At 40.3% G+C, this 23,112-nt stretch overlaps 2 protein-coding genes across 3 annotated transcripts; one reads left to right on the top strand and one right to left on the bottom strand.

Annotated features, from left to right (window-relative positions):
• The first annotated feature begins 1,586 nt into the window (after positions 1 to 1,586).
• Positions 1,587 to 7,405, top strand: LOC133459941 (uncharacterized). Its single transcript, XM_061740362.1, has 7 exons — positions 1,587 to 2,836; positions 5,252 to 5,452; positions 5,536 to 5,731; positions 5,833 to 6,048; positions 6,163 to 6,305; positions 6,956 to 7,088; positions 7,217 to 7,405. Exons 1-7 carry the CDS (start codon positions 1,587 to 1,589, stop codon positions 7,403 to 7,405), a joined length of 2,328 nt encoding a protein of 775 aa, XP_061596346.1.
• A 179-nt stretch (positions 7,406 to 7,584) lies between these two features.
• On the bottom strand, positions 7,585 to 22,487 carry usp8 (ubiquitin specific peptidase 8). Of its 2 annotated transcripts, none has more exons than XM_061740346.1 (19): positions 22,386 to 22,487; positions 20,862 to 21,035; positions 19,923 to 20,067; positions 19,741 to 19,826; positions 19,474 to 19,615; positions 17,769 to 17,811; positions 17,400 to 17,571; positions 17,060 to 17,222; positions 16,823 to 16,964; positions 16,231 to 16,502; positions 15,620 to 16,090; positions 14,986 to 15,060; positions 14,538 to 14,836; positions 13,077 to 13,298; positions 12,776 to 12,986; positions 11,575 to 11,811; positions 11,171 to 11,313; positions 10,181 to 10,313; positions 7,585 to 9,080 (listed from the first exon to the last, which is right to left on the bottom strand). In XM_061740346.1, exons 2-19 carry the CDS (start codon positions 20,963 to 20,965, stop codon positions 8,922 to 8,924), a joined length of 3,219 nt encoding a protein of 1,072 aa, XP_061596330.1. In that variant the 5' UTR covers positions 20,966 to 21,035; positions 22,386 to 22,487; the 3' UTR covers positions 7,585 to 8,921. The 2 variants fall into 2 exon arrangements, with proteins under 2 accessions (XP_061596330.1, XP_061596322.1); XM_061740338.1 differs by having other exon boundaries at positions 15,620 to 16,120.
• Between the last annotated feature and the right edge of the window lie 625 nt (positions 22,488 to 23,112).

Below are 23,112 nucleotides of genomic sequence, written 5' to 3' on the forward strand. Positions count from 1 at the left end.
CTGGTTTCATATTTCAAATCTCGTCATAATTTATATTAATATTCATATGTATAGAGGCATATTTCATATACAATATTAGCCTTTTAGCTCAATAGCTTCCAGGTAACTTGGTTAATTGACTCAAAATCAGTGTTGGATCATAGTACTACTCGGGTTGCATGAGATACGCCTCTTGATTTTTAATTTAAAATCTTTTCATAATTTTTATTAATTTTTATATGGAAATATTATCATTTTAGCTCAATAGCTTCCAGGTAATTTGGTCAATTGATTCAAAATCAGTGTTGGATCATAGTACCACTCTGGCTGCATGAGATACGCCTCTTGATTTTTAATTTCAAATTTTTTCATAATTTTTATTAATTTTTATATGGAACTAATATCATTTTAGCTCAATAGCTTCCAGGTCATGTGATCAATTGACTCAAAATCAGTGTTGGATCATAGTACTACTCTGGCTGCATAAGATACGCCTCTTTTTTTTTATTTCAAATATGTTCATAATTTTTGTATACATTATGATATTTAATAAATGTAGCTTGTTAGCTCCTAATCAACTCTAAACACAGTATCTATGCTTATATCTCACATCTCATTTTGAAAACATGAAGTCAGGACAGCTTCAGCCCTTTTCTGCGTGCCTGTGTTTACTGTAAAGTCTGTAATACGTGCGCATTTGAAATGTTCGCTCAGAGCCGCTCAGAGCCGCCCTGGACCCATGAGAGGTTTACCCAGAGCGCAGAGCCGCTCAGAGCCGCCCTGGACCCATGAGAGGTTTACCCAGAGCGCAGAGCCGCCCTGGGCAGGTTTACCCAGAGCGAATGTCTGTCGAATATCCAACGAATATCCAACGTAAAACTAACTTCACCGCGGTCATCACCTGAAACAGTTCAGTAGAAGCTGTGGACAAAATAAGAAGACCATGTGTTTTTTGGTTATTTTTTCTACAAGGAGTAATGGGACAAAACCACCATCCTTCTGTAAGGAGTCAGCACAGTCCCATACTCCCATAGAAGTGAATCTGTAAATAGGGGCCAGAGCTTCATCCAAATGCACAACTTGTGAGAGATTTTCAAACATCAAATAATGCTGTGCAGTTGCGCAAGGAAACTAGTTCACTGTCGCTTCTAGTTCACTTTCTAAATTAAACGCTAAAGGGACATATTGGAGGAAGAACAAAACATGCTGTGAAAGTGGTGCGTTTGTCCGTTGCCAGGACTGTGTTGTCTGGTTACCGTGGATCCCAACCGTAACAGCAGAATCTCACGAGTGTGTGTTCGTTTCACCTGAGAGCACTGAGCTGCGACGTATGTACATATACAGCACACATAACGTTTGCAACTCCCCACAGGAAAACAGAAACACCTCGGCTCTGCTGTGTCCTGTTATCTTCAGCTGTTACCGTCAGACTACACAGGCTGCAGGGTGACATTTCAGGTAACACAGAAGATCATTTTTATTCTTTCAATGTTGTTCCTGTAATGTTATGTTGATTTTAAATGAGAGATCTTCACTTTGAGAAGAATAATCATGAAACCGTAAATCCTATTTTCTTTTTTGCAAGACCAGAGAGCACAGAGGCTAAAATGAAGGCCAGATCTTTGGCGGTGAGGGAGTGCATGTGGACGTCAGAGGAGTGCCACCTGGTGGATGAGCAGCACGGAGATACAGAGAGAGAGAGCCTCTGCTTACCAAATATCTTCAAGTCCAAAAAGGTGAAGCCGCTTGCAAAGGCTCACACGAGCCCAACTTATCAGGTGTACCACACAGCCAGAGAGCTCTTGCTGGAAGCGCTGGACAGGGAAGCTGTCCGGGAGTTGATCAGGAGATCTCCCGGGGTGACGGCTGGAGATCGCCGACCGTCACACAGCCAGATCCGTGAGCAGAGCGCAGATCTCTCTGAGCAGGAGTACACGGAGGCGCTAATGTGGTTTTCTATAGTCCTACAAAGCGGGTTGTCCGTAGGAGAGAACTGCAAGCCTGGCCATGAGCTAAAACTGGACAGATGGCAGGGTGTCCTGAAGAGAAACAGCATCCAGACCAAACTCCTGTCTCTGACTGGACTGGAGGATGAAGACAAGCTGCAAACCCTGTCTGGCGTCTGCAGCCACATATGCAGACGCTACCAGAGCCTGCACGCAGCTGGTCCCAACCTGGTGGTGAAGAAATATAGACTCTCCTACCAGCAAAGTCCTTGCTCTCTCCATCTTGCCCTCCTCTGTGACGCACGCTCAGGATTCATCTGTAACATGTATCTGTACTGTAAGGAGCAGGTCCAGAAGCAGAGTCGGAGGCCAGTAGTTGAGCAGGTGGTCAAACACCTTCTCAGACCTTTCTGCAGCCAGAGCCCCCAAGTTCATGTGGACAGCTCTGCCTGGATGGACGGCAGGCTCAACAACATCCTCTCAGCATTAGGGGTCGATAGTCACTTTGTTCTAGCTGTTAAAAAGGAAACATTGGGTCCAAGATCATTCTCATCTCCACCACTCACACCCCAAAGGCACCGTTCAACATCCAAGGACTCAAAGTGTAAACTTTTGTCCCACCTGCAGGGCTGGACAGGCCCTGCGTTGTTCCCACTGTCAGACCTGACAGGATCCGCAGCAGACGTGCTTATGCCTGGCCTCTGGGTCGTACTACACATCATCTGCATCAACACATACGTGCTGCACACTCTGCAGAGCCGAGGCTTGGGCAGGCACATCCAGCTGACAGAGTTCACCAGGGCTCTGGCCTCTCAGCTGGGCGCCGACAACAGCGTCATCGTGCCAGTGATGCCCCGGCTGAACAGCTGGTCCTACCAGGACAGCGGTCTCACTAATCTTTCTAAGCAAAGGTAAGTTTGTTACAGAGCGTCAGATATAGTTAATAATAGCAAGCACAACGGCACATGTGTGAAAATAAAATAAATAAATAAAAATGTTCTATTTTTGGATCATTTTATCTCTAAAGGCTTCTGCATCAGATTAACAGTCCAGAGCTCACTACAGCTTTAGCTGAATGCAAATCAGGATCACTGTGTCCTACAGCACAGGACAAAATGTAGATTTATATCCTGGTTGGAAGGAGTAATCCTGAGAATATCCATAATATATATTTTATGCAAGATAAATTATCAGCCTCCATAATTACATGTTTTAGGATTGAGGAACATGTATACTATAGATCACACACGTAGCAATACCGTTACAGAGGGGGAAAAAAACGCATTTCTAAAAATAAAGTCTGAAACTTAAGTGCTGTTGCTAATAATTATTTCCTTCAGTAGTTGATATGAAAAGCTTCATTTACTGTAGTCCTAACAATTCAGAAATGAGTGACAAGGTTCCCAGATCCCAGAGCAGCATAAAAGCAAACAAATGTAACTGAGAAAACTGAAAATAATTCAACAAAGGTAACCAGTAAATATTTATCACTATTGAGTTAGGCCCATAAGCCCCCACAGTGGATATTGTCAATATGCCATTGCTCCCACCAAGAAGAAGGTGATCACTGCTAAAAAAGAAACCTCCACGGAGAAATGCTGCACGAGTCAGAGCTGTGTGTGGGAAAACTAAATCACAGGTTCATTATGCGTTGTATAACGAGAGCCTGAGCATATATGATACAGAGCTGAAGAAAGTAAGGAAATCATATTTTTCTGACATTATTGCCAAAAACAACAATGATGCACACACTTTGTTCACTGCTGTTGAAAGGCTAACAAATCCCTCTGAGTCAGTGGACCCTGCACATCCAACTGTGCCTGCGATGAGTTTACTCATTTCTTTACTGACAAAAATAAGAAAATCAGTCAGTCAGTGCTCCAATGCTTGGCCAGGATATGTGCCGCCTCTGTGTGCACTGAGAGTAGCCATGACACAATTCTGTTCAATCTCTCGTAAGAACCTGGATGACTTCATTCATCACCACTTGCTGCCATGATACTCTGCCAACAGGGTGTTTTAAGTGTTGCGCATTGTACGGCCTCAGATCTTTTAGAAATTGTAAATATGTCTCCGCTTCCAGGTATTTCCCCTCAGTGCCTAAAAACAGCCGTCATTAAGCCACATTAAAAAAAAGAACAGTCCAGATGGGTCACTTCTGAACAGCTATAGGCCCGTATCAAATCTCCCCTTTCTTAGTAAAATCACTGGAAAAGCTGTTTTTCAACAGCTGTATAACCTCCTGACACTAAATTACTGTTTTGATGTCTTCCAGTCAGGTTTCTGGCCACTGAGACAGCTCTAATAAAGTTCCTTAATGGCATCCGCTCCAACACTGATAGTGGCAACTTTTCAGTCTTGGTCCCACTGGATCTCAGTGCTGCATTTGACACAGTTGACCATAACATCTTGATAGACCGGTTGAAGAACTGGGTGGGATTTTCTGGCACAGCACTTGCCTGGTTAGAGTCCTATCTAAAAGACAGGGACTATTTTGTGTCTTGAGGTACAAGTCTGACATAACAAAAATAAAAAGGTTCAATTCTGGGCCCTCTGTTGATTAACAATTTGCTCCCACTTGCTCAAATTATGGGGGGAAAAAAAAAAAACAAACAAAATGTGCTACCATAACTACACAGATGACACACAAATCTATATAACCATCTGGCGACTATATCTGGAGACTATAATCCAATTCAAACATTGATCAAACTAAAGAGTGCCTCTGCCAGAATTAAAGACGAAACAGAAAAAAAGTGTTTGGACCCAAGGAAGAAAGATTAAAAGTCAGCACTCAGCTACGAGCAGTGAAGCTAAAAACCAAGACCCAAGCAAGAAATGTGGGAGTGGTTTTGGACTCAGACCTGAATTTTAACAGCCACATTAAGACAGCAGTGAAGTCAGCCTTTTATCACGGTAAGAACATATTGACGATTTAAGGACTGATGTCTCAGCAGGACTTAGAAAAACTTGTCCATGCTTTTATCTTCAGTAAACTGGACTACTGCAACGCTGTTCCCACGGGTCTCCATAAAAAACCCATCAAAGCTGCAGTTAGTTCAGAGAGTGGACCATATAACTCCAGTTCTCAGATCTTTACAATGGCTTCCTGTCTGTCACATAATAGATTTTAAGATCCTGCTGTTGGCTTATTGATCTCTCCCTAGTCAAGGGGTCAGAACACGTCTGATAAACACAACCATTGGAAAAATACTCCAAGGATTACATGTATGTTTTGAATTAGGACCACATTGAATTACGATACCGCCTTCAAAATACAGAGAATTTCTCTTCTGTATTTACTGATGAAGGACATGTACCAACAGGTGTGCTCAGGTGATGGAGAGTGAGAAACAGAGCTGCAGCGCTGGAGTGAAGTTGCAGACCAGATGGCACAGACCAGGGGTGTGCGGTTTAGACAACTCTGGCAACTCCTGCTACTTAAACGCAGTGTTGCAGTGTCTCTGCTCCACTGTGCCGCTCGTGGAGCACCTTCTTAATCGGGAAACATGCAAGGAGCTTGTAAAGTAACAGCTCTCACCATTTCAATTGTATACACACCTAAAAACAGCCATGTTTTTCCAGCAGTTTAACTTCTGTGTTCATCCAGGAGCAAGTGCCGGGTCTCGGAGGCGTTCGTCCGCCTGCTGGAGAAGATGTGGCTTGGAGGAAGGTCCAGCTGTGCTCCTGCAGAGGTCAGGTCTATGATCTGCTCCGTCCTCCCCCAGTTTAACAATAACTCCCAGCAAGATGCCCAGGAACTGCTGCTCTATCTCCTCAACGTGCTCCACGATGACTTCAAAAAAGTGAAGCGACATCCGTCTTATAAACACCATTTTTAAATGTCCTCCTTTTTGGAGAAAATGATTTCAACAGAAAGAGTAACTGTGTATTTTGTGTTTGCAAGGTTGCAAAGTGGCACATGCGTTACTCAACGCAACAACAGAGACAAGAACAAAACAGAAGCTCTGCCATTGAGTTCACAATTGTCTCACAGCTATTTGAGGGCCAGCTGAGCTACATGAACATCTGCATGCACTGTCATCACCAGGCACACAACAAGCAAGCCTTCACTATACTGTCACTTCCAATTCCAAAGGACATCATGAAATGCTCGATTAAGGTATTATCTAACACATCAACGCTCTGCCAGCACTCCCTTTACAAACATCTACTCTGTATGAGGTGGTCACAAACCTTGCTGCTCACTTCCAATCTGCCTCTCATGTCTGTGCAGGATTGTTTGTCACTGTTCTTCCAGCAGACCATCCTGACCGGAGGAGAGCAGATTCTGTGTTCGGTTTGCGGCCTGAGGAGTGAAACAGCAATCCTCACTTGCTTAGAAAGTCCTCCTGAGATCCTTGTGTTGCACCTGAAACGGTAATATTGGAGTTTTTACTAATGTAGCAACACATTGGGAGGTTGTTATACATGTTTAATAGAAGAATCTGTAGTAGGCTACTGACAAAGGAATTAATGTGTGAAATTATTTAAGACCTGCAAGTCCACTTGTACTGCAGCTGGTATCCTGATGTAAAAGTAACCAACATTTCTGACACCAACTTCAGAAATGTTAGTAATTTTTGGCCGAAAAGATTTTTATGATTTACTGCACATATTTTCTTTCACCGAATTATCTTACATTTTATGTATATTTAGTCATTAAAAAAAAAAAAACAATAGCAAAATTGATAGAAAGTTAGTTCTCATAACATCAAATTGGGGAAATTAACATGCATCAAAAGACAAAACTACATATATTTACTGGAAAGATATTTCTAATATAAAAGTATTAAATAGTATTAACAGCTGAATGTTAAGTACATTATACAAATAGTGCTTCAACTATAAATATGTAGATACATACATTATTCAGCATGAGCAGCATCGACTCCATGTGCATTAGCATAGGTTTTACATTTCATGAAGCACTTGTGTGTCCAAATGCCCTGGAGGCCTAGCTAATGCCAGTGGTGTTGGCTGTACATAAGTAATTCATTTTTAAGTCAACACGAGCTTCGTCTCTGCAGGTTTGGATGTAAGGGGAAGAATCAGGTGAAACTGAGGACCAATGTTTTATTCTCCATGAAACTGGATCTCACACCATTTCTGTCGAGCTCGGAGCAGAATACATACTCTCCATACCACCTTTATGCTGTTGTGGTGAGTCATCATTCAGAAACGTGTTTGGAACTGTGGATCTTGAATCAGAAGTAACAATTGAATGTACCTTAAGTTAAGACAACGCACCTGAGACTTTTTCACGCATATTAACCTCTCGCCTTCTCCAGAACCACGCAGGTCATCTGAACATGGGTCACTACACGGCTCTGTGCTACAACGGCCCGGCCCAGATGTGGCACTGCTTTGACGATGCAGTGGTCAGAGAAGTCCAGGACGGCCTCGTGCAATCTCCCAACGCCTACATGCTTCTGTACAGCCACAAGCCCCTGCAGAAGCCGAACATTCATGGGCTCTGAGCTCTCCATCTTCTTACTCAAATCCAGGAGTGGAGGCTCATTCTACACCCTTCTGTTTAATGGTTGTTATCCTGCTTGTTGTTCCAAACCTATTGGAAATGAGATCTAAAACTGACTTGACCGGATGTCTGCAACATCCTTTAACTGTAGAAAGGCGACAAAAATGATAAATACAAACACAGATTTGAACCAGTTTTAATAAATAGTCATACGAGTTGAGGTTAATATAATCGTTATATATGAAACAATTCATATTTAGAGCGTTAAGAAATAAAATCAATGTAAAGAGTGAAAAGAAAACCAGATTATGATCTCTTGCGAGGCAATAAAACTGGGTAGTAGAGTCAAATCCTGACTTCAGATCTCTGGTCCGTTCTGAGTAACATCTGCCTTCTTTGTGCTTTCTTTTTGTCATTAAGTTGGTCAGTCAGGCAGCACAACACCGAACAAGGTCAGTTTCTCAATTCCATACTCTCTGGCTCACACAAGCATAAAAAAAAAAAAGTCATTAAAAATGACTCCTACAAAGAAAACCACCATCACTGGTTTAAACAAAAGAATATATCAGCCTAACCCAATCATTGCTCCTTCTTTAATAGTGTATGAATATAATAAAAGTAAAAAGTTTAGTATGTTTAACAGAGATTACATTTTACAGAAGCAGGTAGGGTTTTCTGTCAATGGACTGAGAAACTTTAGCATCAGTATCAATTTAAAGGATTCTTAGTTTTAACATCTGCTGTTAAACAGTGTGTACTACATAATCAGACTGATTGCATAAAGTAAAAGTGCAAGAATGCAGTTACTATGAACAAAGCAACACATTCCTTCCTTTCTTCAAAAGGAATGCAAACAAAAAAAAAAAAGAAAAATCAGTCTCCCTCTTATAACAAACACCTGAAGGCTAAGCCGGTAATCCCCTTTAACAAATGATATTGTGTGAGGCAACGTATGATGGCTGCTACTTTCAAGAAAAGAACTAAAAAGTTGGTCACTTAACAGATAAATAATTTGCCCTCAAGTATTTTCACAAGTTTTGAATGTGCAACATCAGCATTGGTAAGAATATACATGCCATCTAACTGTTAATCCTGTGAACACAGTTCAGGAAAGCTGAAAAATCAGTTCTGCAATACTGCCATCCACACTGAATGCAACAGAAATGAGAGCGAAGAGCATCAAAATCAGCCGTCAGCCCTAAAACACAACTATCAGAGAAAAATCAGATTAACATGAGCATCTGTTTAGTCTGTGGATGATCAGCAATGTGAATAGGCGGCATGTTTTACAGCTATAGTGTCCTTTAGTAGCTGAAGCGTTGCACAGTGTGCACCCACCTTTCCTCGACCACAGATGCTTGCGCGAGTGCATCCTCTTGTGTACATACATCACCAGTTAACCTGCACATGTGCGGCAGGCCCTCAGAGCTGCGATTTCACAAAGAGAAAAACAACCTCTAGGCTCAAGCATCACTGCTCTGGTGTAATTTCTCCTCTCTTCATGCTCTAAGACACCATCACAGGGTGGAGTAAAACAGGATGTAAGCTGCAGAAGACTTGACAGAGGTGGTGGTCATATCAGTCACTTCGTGGTCGTCAAACTTGTACCAGCGTTGTTTGAGGACATTCTTACAGTAGGCTGTGTAATGGCCTCCATCTAACCCCCCATAGTGGTTCTGGAAGGGAAAAAGAGGAAGGTAAAGTTAGTCCCAAGTGCTAGAAAAACCTGACTTATTTTTGTTTATAAACTTACTGGGGCAGCAGTTCTGGAGTGCATTAGGGCTGCAGCTATCGAATATTTTAGTAATCGAGTATTCAACAGAAAATTCCATAGATTAATCGAGTAATCGGATAAAACATATTTTTGTTTAGTTAAAGAGAAATTATAAATATACATAAGATGTTAGATGTTAATTGACATTACTAAGACTGAATTATATAATACAGTAGGTTCATGGCTGTGCATTTAAAAACCCTGAACCTCCACCAGTTGACCAAATTCACTGCCTTCACTCAAAAAACTGAGGATCTTACCAAGAAATTTTCTTATTTCTAACCTAAAAATGCCATTACACCTGATAACACACATCACTTAAAAGGTAAGGTGTTTTTCCCACGTGTTTCAATTGAACTTTCATTTGTGTCAAGCAAATTTTAAGTTCTAGTTAAGTTTTAAGTTGAAGTCTTTATAAGATTTTGAGTTTTGGCAGTGTTCAAAATAAAATTATGAGACCTGCTGTATTGGAGCACATTTTCTTTTAGTTAAAACTGTAGCGGGAACAGATGTTTAGAGGAACCTATGTATGTACCGGGTTAGAGGGGGAACATATAGGAGAACGGACCAGAAGAATATAGCGTGGATTGAAAATAAAAGTTAAGCACTGAGCTACATGTGACTCCCGTCTGGGCCATTGCAGACTCATTGCCTGAGCACATAGATATATAATATATCTATCTATGCCTGAGCACGGCATGTTACTAAAACCAAACATATCCGCCGCCTCTTTCTTCTTCCTTTACGTGCGCGGCGTCAGCGCGTTGTGCCGCATTAAACGTAGTCCAGGTGAAATACCTGCTTTGAACTGGCAAAATTAAACGATTCCTCGAGGCAGAGAAAATTCCTCGATCATTTTTTGTAATCGAATTATTCGAGGAATCGTTTCAGCCCTAGAGTGCATCTAAACTCATTTATCTTATCCGAGCTTCAGAGTAAAAACTACTACATTTTTAATTTTGACTTTGTTTAAAGTGGCCAACAAAGTCCCGGCCTACTTACCGAAACTCCATAAAGGTTGTATCTCTTCAGATTCTGTTTAGGTCCGATAACGTACTGGGCCAGGTCCAGACAGTCCAGGGGGAAGTCCACAGTTGTCTGCAGCTTTTGTTTCCATCTGCCTTCATATGAGAACCTGCACAAATAGTAGCCATTTACAGAAATACGGTCAAATTTGTCAAGTTTCATATTATCTCATTTTTTAAACAAAGAAAATTGAAGAAAAGCTCAAGCTGATATCACACCATAAGGAACTTTGTATAAATGTTTGTAATGGGTTTGTACATGTCCCATATCTAGAGATCCCTCTAAGCCCATAACCATCTTTTATAACCCTGCACATGGACCTTCAGTAGTAAGTTGTTTTTATGCACATAATCCAAAACCTTTTCTCAGTCCATTTCCATTCAACGTATCAAATACACAAACTGTTCCAAGACTATAGCATTATCAAAAACACAGCTACTGCTGCCTCTCCACCTCCTCCGCCAGAAGGATGGTTTAGGTATTCTGTGTGCCAGGTCATCCTTGTGCCTGTACATTTATGCAGGTACACCAGACGCCCCCCCCCAATCCTTCAAAAACTTTTATGGTAGGTCAAACAGTGAAAATTATTTACAGGATTGAGTCCCTGTAATGGACTGGCAACCTCTCCAGGTGGAACCCAGATGAAGCAGGTGGAGAAAATGAATAAAATATTCAGTGACTACAACTCTATAAAACAATCCTACAGAGGAATACATTTGAGAGCACTATGGTTTGATCATGGGTTTCTTTTATCAACATAGGTGAATTTCTCTCAGTGAGTTCTTTCCTTTTCCCACTAAAGTTGACCAGTATGAATACAAACCAGAGCTGATGCAGAAACAGCTGCAAGTGCAGTTAATGGGTTCTTCACAAGGTGGCGCTTCCGTAACAACAAGCAACCAGAAACATGGCTTCACATTCTCTACAAACTGTTCTAAATAATTTGAAATGCAAAAAAGTGCAGACCGTTTTAAGTGCACCAGAAGTATCGGGGGAACCTTCCAGACTTCCAGCTTCTTGGTGGAATCTCTGTGGGCTTTGCAGTGTCTGCAGAACACCTTATTGTTGTCGGTCAGTTTCTCTTCTTTAGAGAATAATCTCAGACAATCCTGACAGGTAACAAGAAACAACAAAATTACACATTTATAAAAAGATACAACATAAGTGTTAAAGCCAAATAATGTCATAAAAAGAACAAAACACCGATTGAAAAACTGTGTAAATATCAAAACGCTGAAACTGAGTGGCATAAAGTGAAGTTGATTCTGAAAGCAAGGATTTTTCTCATAAGATTACATCTTATTATAATCCTTCAAATAGAGATGATGCCTGCTAAATGTTCTGATGGACATTTTTCCTCTGCGACCAACCTGCAGGGAGCATTTGCTGGTTGAGGCCAGAGGCAAGGACAGGTACATGAAGGTTTCAAATGTTCGTGACTTGCGATGGCAGGTCAGACACTGCACCGTGGACTTGAACTGCCCCTGGAACAGTGCTACAATGATGGACTCATTAAGCAGCTTGTGTTTGCTCCAGGCCAGGTCAGCTGCAGTCTGATCATCCAGATGGTCGTTTTCCTCTTCTTTGTACCGCTTCCTGTTGTCCGCCTGACAACAGAGATGGAAAAACAACATGTTGGTTCAAAGAACAAACGCAATATTATGTAATTATGTACCAATAACTCCCATTTATGACACCATTAAACTTGATGACTGATGCATGATACAGAACATAATATTCCATCGACAAGTAGAACTTACTGATCACTTTTGTGCAAGCCTTTAAGTGATAATTAGGGTGTTCAATACTCATATAAGAGTCTTTAGCATGCAGATCAGTTAGTTCACTCTGTATAAGATAGGCAGGAAGATACAAGTGCTTCATAATTAATACTCCATCAGGTCATAAGACTGAACTATCAGTTAACCTGGTAAGACAAAGTGGACTGAGACTGGGCCAACCTGATGGCAGACAGGGTTAAACCTCACACAAAAGGGATGTTATGAGAAGCTGAGTGTGTCATGAGAAATGTACGACACCGGCCGCTAAAACCTAATCAGCAGCTAAACTTTCATCTGATCCTTTCACCTACTCAACTGCATACAAAGCTAGTAAAAATAAATAAATACAAATCAGTATTTATAGACAATGAGCATGTTTTGAGTCCACATCCAAGGAGGTTCTGACGGAACAGACAGATGGACAGATGCAGACATTGCCACACTGCTGCAGGAAGAACAAAAACACACATCTACTTACCGGTACTTACTCTCTAATTTGCCTTCAAAATAAAACCCATCGGACAAAAAAGCAACGTGGAAAAAACAAAAACGATAAAAAAAACCAACTACGTTTTTTGTTTTTAATAGGCAACAACATACAGGTGTAGTGGAAGGCAAGCTTTCCACAACCACCGTTGAAATGATTAAACTATTGGATAACTTAATAAACAGTTAACTCAGCATATATTAATGTTGATGTTTCAATGAAACCTTTGTAAGATTCATGTCCTTCACTTTGCTACACCTCAGTGCACACACTTTCATTAAATGCTTTGATGGAACTGCCTACTTTGTTGAGGTCTTCATGTAGCCCATCCATGAGGAACAGCAGCAGCTCCTGGGAGTCCTGCTGGTCGTAGCATGCAAACTGCTCATTGATCTTCCCTATGGTGATCTTGAAGTCCCGTGGACTGATCCACTTGTACAAACCGCTCCACAAAGCCTTCATAATCACACCAAACTCCTCTGCAACCTCCCCTTTATGGCCAAGAATGTTGTATCTGGCAGAGGAAGAAGATAAAGGGATGCCTTACATTTCCTTCATAGCAGATTCTTTATGGCAAGAAATGAAGACTTATCTAAAACCTCACCTGTTAATGTCATCAAGGTAATCATTTCTGTTGAAGTAATCAGCCATGATAGGTGTGTTGCAAAGACACTGTAAGATGGAGTTCATGTAGCATGTGTTTCCCAGGTTGCGAAGGCCAGTGAGTGAGGCACCCAAACCTCCAAATGTAGGGTTTAAGTTGCGAATTTTTGCTGCAGATGGCCGTGCAATCTCCACTTTAGAATATACCTTTGCACAGACAGGTCTGGAGAAAAGAAAAGGATGGTGATAAAATATTACAGCACTTTCCATTGACATTACAGTTAAGGTCAAGGTGAAATGTGTGTGTATATATATATATATATATATATATATATATATATATATATATATATATATATATATATATATATATATATATATATATATATCACATTTCAAACAAGTTCAGCTGCAAGTGAAAGACAGGAAGAAATGGATCTTGCACAGTTTTTTATGAGAATGGGGTCAGCAACTGAAATTCAGGGTCACCTCTTTTTCTGAGCCTGTATCTGGGATTAATCAGTAGAGTCCTACTGTTGAAGCAGTTATATCATGTTGAAACAGTTTTAAATCATTTAAGGTAAAAGTAAGGTATCTAAAAAGCTACATAAACAGACCACACAACAAGTTTAGCTTTCCTTTTCAATTCATGTTTTGGCCATTAAATCAAAAAACTTGACCATGGATATCAGAGTCAGTGTTCAATACACAGACTAACTTTAAGATGAGGCTAAAATCTTTCCTTTTTGATTCATAAAAGTACCCTGAACCATCTCTGTAGAAATGCTGCATGAGGCGTAAACTGCAGGAACACTTTCTATGATGCACCAACCTCTTTCCCTACTCTGTTCTCTTTATTCGTCTTGTATGTAGATGTGATTATTACTGCAATTAGCATTTCTCTCTTTTGTGTCTCATAGAGAGACAACCCTGGACAAATCTCTCTGTGTTTGTTGGTGTCTATTTCTGTGTGGCGTCATCTCAGACCCCGAGTCTGGTTCAGCTGGAGGTTTTGTTTCTCTGCAATGGACTTTTCTGTGTATTGTATCTTGAGATGACACTAGTTGTGAACAGGCACGATACGAATAAATAATTCATTTAATTTAATTAACATGACTGATTTTAAGCGGGAAAGCGACTCATATTCTAACATCCATACTCAACTACTGACAAAAAACACAAAGGGAGGAAAAAGCCCCCCCCAACCCAACCCAATTTCTAATCAATCCTTGGAATTAGATTTTACTGTATTTTTTTCATCTTATGCAATATAGCAAGCAGGGAAAGTTTAAACACAAACACTTTAGGCAAACAAATACAACAAAAGAAGCCTGCAATGTATTTACACTGCAGGAGTTCCTTTATAAAAGACTTTTATTTTTAAAATTACCCCCTCCCCCCAAGAGAAAAAAAGAGAGCCTACATTATTTGAGCTGTAAACCAAAAACTGTGTGGGCCTTACTTGGTTTCTCTGTTGATGGTGGGTATGACAGCAGCAGTGGTTGGAGCGGTGGTCTTTTTCTGGGCCTCCTCTCTCAGGTCCTGGCTGATGTCTGGGGAGGAGTAGGAGCGTTTCAGTTTCGACTGTTCCCGCTCTCGCTCACCGCTGGTGTCTGGCTCAGCTTGTCGCGCTGGCTTCTGTTTAGCTGTTGGCGGCGTGGAAGGAGGAGTCTGAGGAACCGTAACTTCAGGGGGGTACAGGTGGACGCGATTGGTCGGTGAATGGTAGTATCTGTAGGTCCCTGTCACTGTGTCAAGGAACTAACCAAACAGTAAAGACGGGGAAAAAAAAAGATGACAGCATTACATGTATATGAAAATATACAGCTCTTTGTATTTAATTGTAATTGCAATTAATATATGCTGAGTTAACTGTTCATTAGCCTAGACTAATTAATGATATGTGGTACCTTCATCCAACCAACAGGTAGACCTGGCACACTCCTCCCCATCTCCTCACTTCTTGCTCTCGTTAAAGGTTCCCTCTGTAACAAAAAAACACTTCACTTAAAAAGTTCTCTGCAAAAAAATAACATGGTAAAATGTTTATGACATGTATAGTTTTCAGAAGTACTGAAAAACGGAGCTGTTAAAAGTTTTTTTTGTTTTCCACAAAGTAAGCACATTTAAGAATACAATCAAATCTAATTTTGGTTTACAAGAGATCTGGATAACATGAGCTTGAGAGTGAGCTTAAAAGAGGAAGCAAGCAAATGTAACTCTAAAAGCACTGATAAAAGTGTATAGCCAGAACTGAAACAGTCAAATGGAAAAGAAAAACCCTGCATTCTGAAGACAAAACAACACCAGTTATATCATTTTACCTTTAATATGGATTCATTTTGTTGCTGTACTTTATCAGATGTATAAATAGTGTCTGTGGATTTCTGGTATTGTGGTTTAGACAATGTCAAAGGGATTATTTACCAACAGGCTCTTGTGGTACTGCTTTTGTATTTTCAGAGTTTATGCAGCTTGTGACAGTGCGAGAAAGGTAACAACTAACTGCAGAAGCATTCAGCACTAACAACAAAGAGGACTCACCTTAATTTCATTTACAACATGGTTGGGAGCAGGTGAGTCGAGCGACATGCTTTTGGAGGGGGTTTCAGAGTTGGGCTCTTTTCCCCTCCTCTCATCACATGTCCTGTTCTCTTTGTCATCCTCTTCTTCTGCCTTTTGCCTCTCAAGTTTCTTTTTGTCTTGGTGTCTTTTCTCCTCTTGCGTCTTCTTTTCACTCTCCTCCCTTTCTAATCTCTCTTTCCCGTCTCTCTCTTGCCGCTCCTTCTCTCGCCTTTCCTCTTCTAAACGGCGCTCCTGAACCCGCTTCTCCTGCTCTTGCTTTGCCTTCTCCATCACTGCCACCACTTCAGAGTGTATCTGACTTTGTTCTTCTTTAGACAGAGAAGTGCTGGAGTTGGTGGGAGGTTTGCCGGAGCGGTCAGGGACAAATGGACCATTTTTGGCGGAATCTCTTGCTGATCCATTCTGGCTGGGTTTAGTCTCATCTGACACCTGGACAGAGGGTTTCTTGGTACGGTCAAACTAGGAAAACCGGTGAATAAAACAAAACATCTGTCACATTTAGACGAGGTTAGAGTGACTAATGTTTAGCATTTTTCAAAGTCAAACAGTTATTGAAGTAGGTACGATACCTGGGGGAAAGCCCTGGCTGTTGCTGGTGACTGGCTGGATGCAGGAGCTTTCTTACTTAGCTCTAGACCAGTATTTGTAGAGCCTGTTACTGGGCTATCCATAGTGTCTGGCAACCTATCCGCAACAATGGCTGTCTTGGATGTTGGGGGCTCTGCAGGTGCAACCCCGTTCACCAGCACCGGAGCAGACGGCTCATGACTCTCAGATGAAACCTCAGGCTGGGGCTGAGCTGGAGGTTTGGGTTCTTCCAAGGATGGGTAGCTGAAGTTCACTGTTCAAAACATAACAGTTAAAATTAATGCAACTACGGACAAATATATTTTACAATATTAGCTTATACCTGCCTTATTGTTACATTGACTGATGTGTATTATGGTTAATGTAGAGGCATTTATTTATACTGTGCAGAGCAGAGAGTCATTACCGTAATAGAGTTCCTACTATACTGACAAATATGAACTGCAAACTGTTTATGTTAATTACATCTATGGATCTGGATATGGACACATTTTTAAATTAAGTCAGAATTAATTTCCCATGGAGAAATTACAGAGTTGGGCTGAGAGTCTATTCAGTGATGGTGATACTCACATTGAGGGAGTGTGTTGATTAAAGTCTGTCTAGGAGGTCGAACTTTAGCATTGGTCGTGTACATGGGGTAAAACAGCAGCCAGTTCTCATAGCCCCCCTCCAGGACCACTGGCTCGCTGCGCAGAATGGTGATACTGTCCCACTGAGGAGTTTGTAAACACATTGTTCACAAACAAAAATATTCACATGAAAATGACCGTATGCTGCAATTCACGCATGGGTAACACACACAAATACCTTATACAGGGCATCTTTGAGGCTCTTCAAGGTGGTGCCCAACTTAAGGTCAGCGACAGAACTGAACCAGTCCAGTAGGACTACATAATCCACAAATCCCCGCTGCCTCCAAAGATCCTTGGACACTTCTGGCAACTTTGCTTCAATCTGATTCACGGTGATTCTGAAAAGCAAAGAAATATCAGTTTAAGGAGAAATACTGACAGAAGAGACAATTCACTTTCACATTTATTCATACAAAAATATCACCATTAAAAAAAAAACAACATTAGATAGCATTAGACATTATTCCTAAATCCATATCAAGTAAGAATCAGATATCTGAAATCTTGTTTCGTACCCGGGGCTAACAGCCTCCTCAGGCACACTGATGCAGGTCTGGGCCGGGACCTGAATGTGAGATTCTTCATAGTCTCCTTGGCTGCGGGCATCCATGACAATTATTGAGATTGTCTGGTCTTTCATCATATGAAAAAGTTTCTCAGCTGTGATCCCACCAGCTGGCTGGGCAGCTAAAAAACAATGTGAAGAAAAAAACACATCAGTGAATACTTCAAAACTGTTTTAAATCGAGTATAAGACCTGACATTCTGGAACATGATGGCTGCAGGTTTGTTGTTAGATTTTTTATTTTTTTTTATTTAAAACCACTATCCCACACACAACCACGCATGATTTTCACAGTTCTTAATAAAGTAATAAAAAGTACCTTTTGTAATTACACTCTTCAGTTCATTCTGCTCTCCTTTCACCTGACATAAATACACAAAAACAATCCCATTAATACATTAATTATTTTGATCTGGCTTGATTCATTTAACATAGAAAAAAAAAGTTTTTACATCGATAAAATCAATTGTTAGAACAGCAGCTTCATTTTTATGTCTCTGTGAAGTTGATTACAGAGTTGAAGCTACACTTAAGCCCAGGTTGAACACCACAGTCTTAAGGCAGGTTTTCACAATCCAGACAAGTACAGAGATTAGCTACAAACAGTCCACATCAGAGCTTAATTTATTTGGTGGTTACCAATCAGCATACTAAAAAAGCTGAAAGATGTTCATGAGGCTCATTGACTATAATATCCAGTATATTGACATTCTAGAGGAGCTGCTGAGTGAGAAGCGCAAAAGACAGAGGTTAGTGGAAGAAAAGGCCAAAAGATAAATACTACAAACAAACATTGTAAAGAGCATTAGCATCAAAAGTAGTCTGCTTGAAAGCGGAGCAGAATTTGACTGAACTTTAGCAATCGAAGTCATGACTCCCGTGCTTCCAGAGTGTAATACTCCAACAGACGTGAGAGGGGGGCTAACAGAATCTGCCAGTCCTCATCAACAACCAGGTCAACAAAATAGTTGGGTTTACTGGGTGTTATGTGTATTATGGTGTAATGTTAATAATGAGAAAGACCTTCCTCCACTGTGCTTCCGTGATAGGTGCACTTGCTTGTACCAGACAAACAATTTGAGTTAAACTCTGGTGAAAACCTACTGTATGTTAATCTCTTTAGTTGTGTAATATAAATGCACAGGAATTTAAAAATGACTGATCGGTGTGCACAAATGTATTTATTTTTTCTTCATCATCATACTGCACCCCTCACTATCTTGTCTCTTAATTTGTCTTGTCCTGTCAATGTTTTTAATAGTCTCTGACAGGATCTGTGCTTCATCTTTACGTAACTAAATACCTTCCTGTCTTGATCACATGCTGCTCAGCTACCACACTGCTTCTTGTTTATTCTCAACCTCACTGAAGGGACTGTGGTCAAGTTCTTTTAAAAATTCTCAACAAAACTCATCAACAATAATTGAAACTGTATTTTGGGTTCATCTGTATTCCCATAAGCACAGTAATACTTTTGTACGAATCTCCTCTCCCCCAACTCTCTTCTTAACAAAAAAAGCTGCTAAAACGTCTGAAAGGCTGTGATTAAAAACCAAATATGGCCACAGTGGAAATCAGCAAACTTTGCTACCAAGCATAATCACATATTTATTCTGTGTTTGAAGATGGAGGGGCTGATGTAACATAAGCATGTTATCTGTAACCTTGACGAAAGGTTTGAATGTGTGATATGAGTAAGACATTACCATTGTCAACAATGATCACTGAAAATGGCAATGTATTTCACTAATTTTCAACAGTGTTGGGTAAGCTGGTAGCTGTTAACATAACATAGCCTGAATATGAATACTGTATGGGAAATACATTTGTATTCTATTTTCTCTAGAATTACAATGTTTACCAGTGTGCATTAAATATGTTATTGAACAGAAAAAAATAAACAAATAGTAAATTTGCTAAACTTTTTTAAAGTCCTCGCCCAACCGCTGTGACCTGAGCAACCACCAGAATTCAATTTTCTCTGAAAGTTTCATGGTAGTCTTTTCAAAAGTTAAGACAGTTACCTTTTTGCTGTCCTTCTTGTTTGCAGATGTTGGTTTTGGAGAGCCCCTACCGCTATCTTTCACTGTTATTTCTTCCCTTTTCTTCTTCTCTTCTAGTCTCTCCCTTTCTTCAAGCCTTTTTCGAACCTCGATTTCCTCATACCTGTTTGAATCATAAAGATTAGCTCAGCAAAACAGAAAAAAAAGAGTGCAGTATATGCAATTTTTAATAATGCAGCATATACATTAGCATAGAGCACATAACTGAAGATGACTAAATGCTCTAACCTGAGTTTAAGGCTTTCAGACAGCTTCTCAGCTTCTTCAATGGCCTTCTTGAAGCTAGTTGGCCCAAGCATAGTTACATAATACTCCTACACACGTAGGAAAAGAAAAATACATAACATTTCAACTAGTAGTTATTAAAATGTAGGTATTAAAAGAAAACTGTATACATGTATTAACCATACCATTTGTTGTTTGAAGTCTGGCCTTTTCTTTATGATGTCGTAAACGCTTAAATACTTCATGTACAATACATAAGCTTTTTCCTCATCTTTGTCAAGACGACATTCCTCTGCTGCCTTGAAGATTTTGCAGGCACTCTGAACATAGCTAGAATGAAGCAGAAAGAAAAAGAAAATCATGAAATGATAGTAGGGTCCTCAATTCAAGTTTGACTGTGAACCATTTTTGCAGTCTTTTCAACCTGTAAAATATGACAGACTAATTAATTTTAGTGGTCTCATGAACCTGTTCAAGTCCCTGGTTCCAACTACAAACCAACTTCACGAGGCTGGAAGACTTTTTCCAATTCAATTCAATTTATATAGCGTCTATTACAGGCTAGGATGTCAGCCTGCATCCAACAGACATCTGTAAAGACAGGTGGAAGCAGCAGTGGGATAATCAGAGGCTGGGACTGCAGGGCAGCACGCAGCTCCTGAAGCTCTGAACAGCAAACATGCACAGAAGAGAAAAGGAGGGGGCAGACCAGCACAACAGCACTTTTTCTTCTTTTAGTAAAGTTTGCACATGTAATTCTGAACAAATTCCATATTAATCCACATATGCCCTTGAATCATTTGTCCAATTTCTAAATCAATACAATTCCTGGCTAAAAACTACAACAAAACCCCCCCACAACTACTACTAACAGTTTACTGGACTTCCTTTAGCTTTGATCATATCACACTTCTAATGTGGCTCCTTTTTAATAATGCTTTTAAAAGTCACCAAAAGTTTGTCTATGTGGCCTGTGTCAAAATACTTTTACTTTCATTATCAAACATTGGTGCAAGTTCTGCTGATGATTTAATTTCCCAAGTATCGGAAGCTGCTTGTTGCATCAGTTTGGTTTAAGTAACTTTAAAATCCTGTGGGGGACATAACAGGACACACTGCATTACCTCCTGGTACTTGTCTTGTCTGGCTTGATTTCAGCTTTTTTATTGAGTTCTCCCAGAGATGTGGATAAGTACAACTCTTTGACCCCCGTAGACACTGCTGGCATCTTGGCGACTGTTTCAGTAGAAGCTCACAGGCAGGTGACGGTCAGTGCTGCACACAACCACTGTACATGTCTGTAAAGAAAGAATACAAATAAATACATTAAAAAAACACACAAAACATCACCATCTCGGGTTGTTTTTTTTTTTTTTTTTTTTTTTTTTTTTTAAATCAATACCTTCAGCGAAAAAAACAATAAAACAACATGTTTCGGTTACGGCTTGATGTTATGGTGTATTCAAAATGTCCAAAATGATAAGATAAAACGCTGAACATATGAAACGTGGATGAAATGCAACTTTTATTGATGGAAAAGGTTGTTTTCAGTACTGGAGTTGAGGGGGGATGGCATCCCCCCCTGAAATAAAAACGGTCCAAATCACCCCCCCCCCCCTGTAAAACTGCCATCCCCCCTTTCCATCCCTTATGTCATTTCATCAATGAATGTGGTTTTACTGCTATTTCAAAATTTAGAGTCATGGCCAGAAAAATAACTCATTTGACAATTTTCACCTGTTTCAAGTAACTTTCACTTGAAAGTTTACTCAGTGGGATTTATCTTCTTATTACAAGCAAAGAAATCTTGTTCCACTGGCAGATGTTTCTACTTATTTCAAGTGAAAATCTACTTGCAACAGGTGAAAATTTTTCCACTGATGAGTCTTGTTTTAAGTGTAATGAGATTTTTTTTGACTAAAAATTAGACATTTTAACTAGAAATAAGACAAATATTGTAGTTAAGATTTTGAGTTTTTGCAGTGATCCATTTTACTTATCCTGTAAAGGACAGAGTCATATTGATAAGTTCAGAAAACTGTTTTTTATTGTTGTGTTTTGATGTATTTGATGTAAGCCCAGTGGATATTTAAAGCTTACAGAAGGCTGCATTTAACTGCTGCTATGTCATTCCTGCAGTATTTCTGCAGGTGTTTTGGTCACTGCTATTATTTGTAATATATTATATTATTTGTAATCAGCACAAATTATCTGTCCCCATATGATAAAATCCACCATCCCCCCTGATTTTTCTTTACAACTCTAGTCCTGGTAGTTCTCTCTGGTGTCAACACCAGCCGATGGCGCAGGACTGTCAACATGCAGCAGTGTTCGGGCCAAAGCTAACCGGGACCATCACCTAAACTGGCTCATCGTTGACCAGGTCACGAACAAATACAGGTGTGATATTTAGCGTGAAGCCTGCCCTGACCTCAGGCCCACCAAAAGCCCAGTGTGGGTTATAAACCTCCAACTCTGCGGTGTTGTTGTTTCCCCGTTAGCTCGCTAAGCTACGTTAGCGTCTGTGAGCTGCACAGTCACGGTTAAAAACACTCAACATCAAGGGTAAATACATGTCTTACATCAATAACATCCTCGTTATTAGAGTGGCAGATGCGTAAACAGAAATGTAAATGTTCTTAATTTACCTTTTTCTGACCCGTTGTTTACACTTACGCTACTTTTTTGACAGCTGATTTCCTATTTCTTGGTCCTCTTCCTTCTTCTTCTTCTTCTTCTCCCTATCAGGTTTATTGGTGTTCCGAGGCGCACATGCGCACTAGCGCACTAGCGCCCCCGGGTGGACGGGAGAGGTTGGCGCAGGACCGCAAAAAAGGAAAACACTAGCTCGCGCTAGATTGGGCCGGATGGAGGCGCGGTCTTCGCTTTTCTCTTGTGATTCGTTGTCAATGAATAAAGGTCAGGCGGCACCTCAATGAGCCAACCGTGCTCATGTTATTCATTTAAACACTGATGCGTGATATTCATGAAGATCATGATCGAATTTCATGAGCAAAAACGAATATACATGTTTTATTCCAAGACTCCCAGCACACTTGCTCATGCATATTGGTGTATTAAAAATACTTTCTGCTTGTACTATACTTTGCAAATGAGACTTTGGGGTGGAAAAAAGTCTTGTTCTGGACATGTTCTGGGTCTTTGGAAAGCCCCTTGAGACAACTTGCAATAGATGCTCTATAAATACAATTTAATTGAATTGAATTTCTGGTTGAAATTATGAACATTTAAATACAATAGGTTTATGATCATAACCTAAGCATATATATATATATATATATATATATATATATATATATATATATATATATATATATGATGGACTGGCGACCTGTCCAGGGTGCACCCCTCCCT

This window comes from Cololabis saira, chromosome 2 (genome assembly GCF_033807715.1).
Source record: "Cololabis saira isolate AMF1-May2022 chromosome 2, fColSai1.1, whole genome shotgun sequence".
Lineage (NCBI taxonomy): Eukaryota > Metazoa > Chordata > Actinopteri > Beloniformes > Belonidae > Cololabis > Cololabis saira.

What these genes read in the sequence shown, in the direction of transcription:
- usp8 (XM_061740338.1), bottom strand. Translation starts at nt 20,965, where the DNA reads ATGCCAGCAGTGTCTACGGGGGTCAAAGAGTTGTACTTATCCACATCT. An exon ending in ACAAGAAGGACAGCAAAAAG is followed by an intron (nt 17,812 to 19,473) that starts GTAACTGTCTTA and finishes TATTTATGTCAG; the next exon opens with GTGAAAGGAGAGCAGAATGA. An exon ending in CAGCCAGGGCTTTCCCCCAG is followed by an intron (nt 16,121 to 16,230) that starts GTATCGTACCTA and finishes CGGTTTTCCTAG; the next exon opens with TTTGACCGTACCAAGAAACC.
- LOC133459941 (XM_061740362.1), top strand. Translation starts at nt 1,587, where the DNA reads ATGAAGGCCAGATCTTTGGCGGTGAGGGAGTGCATGTGGACGTCAGAG. An exon ending in CTTGTGTTGCACCTGAAACG is followed by an intron (nt 6,306 to 6,955) that starts GTAATATTGGAG and finishes TCGTCTCTGCAG; the next exon opens with GTTTGGATGTAAGGGGAAGA. An exon ending in ACCACCTTTATGCTGTTGTG is followed by an intron (nt 7,089 to 7,216) that starts GTGAGTCATCAT and finishes CGCCTTCTCCAG; the next exon opens with AACCACGCAGGTCATCTGAA.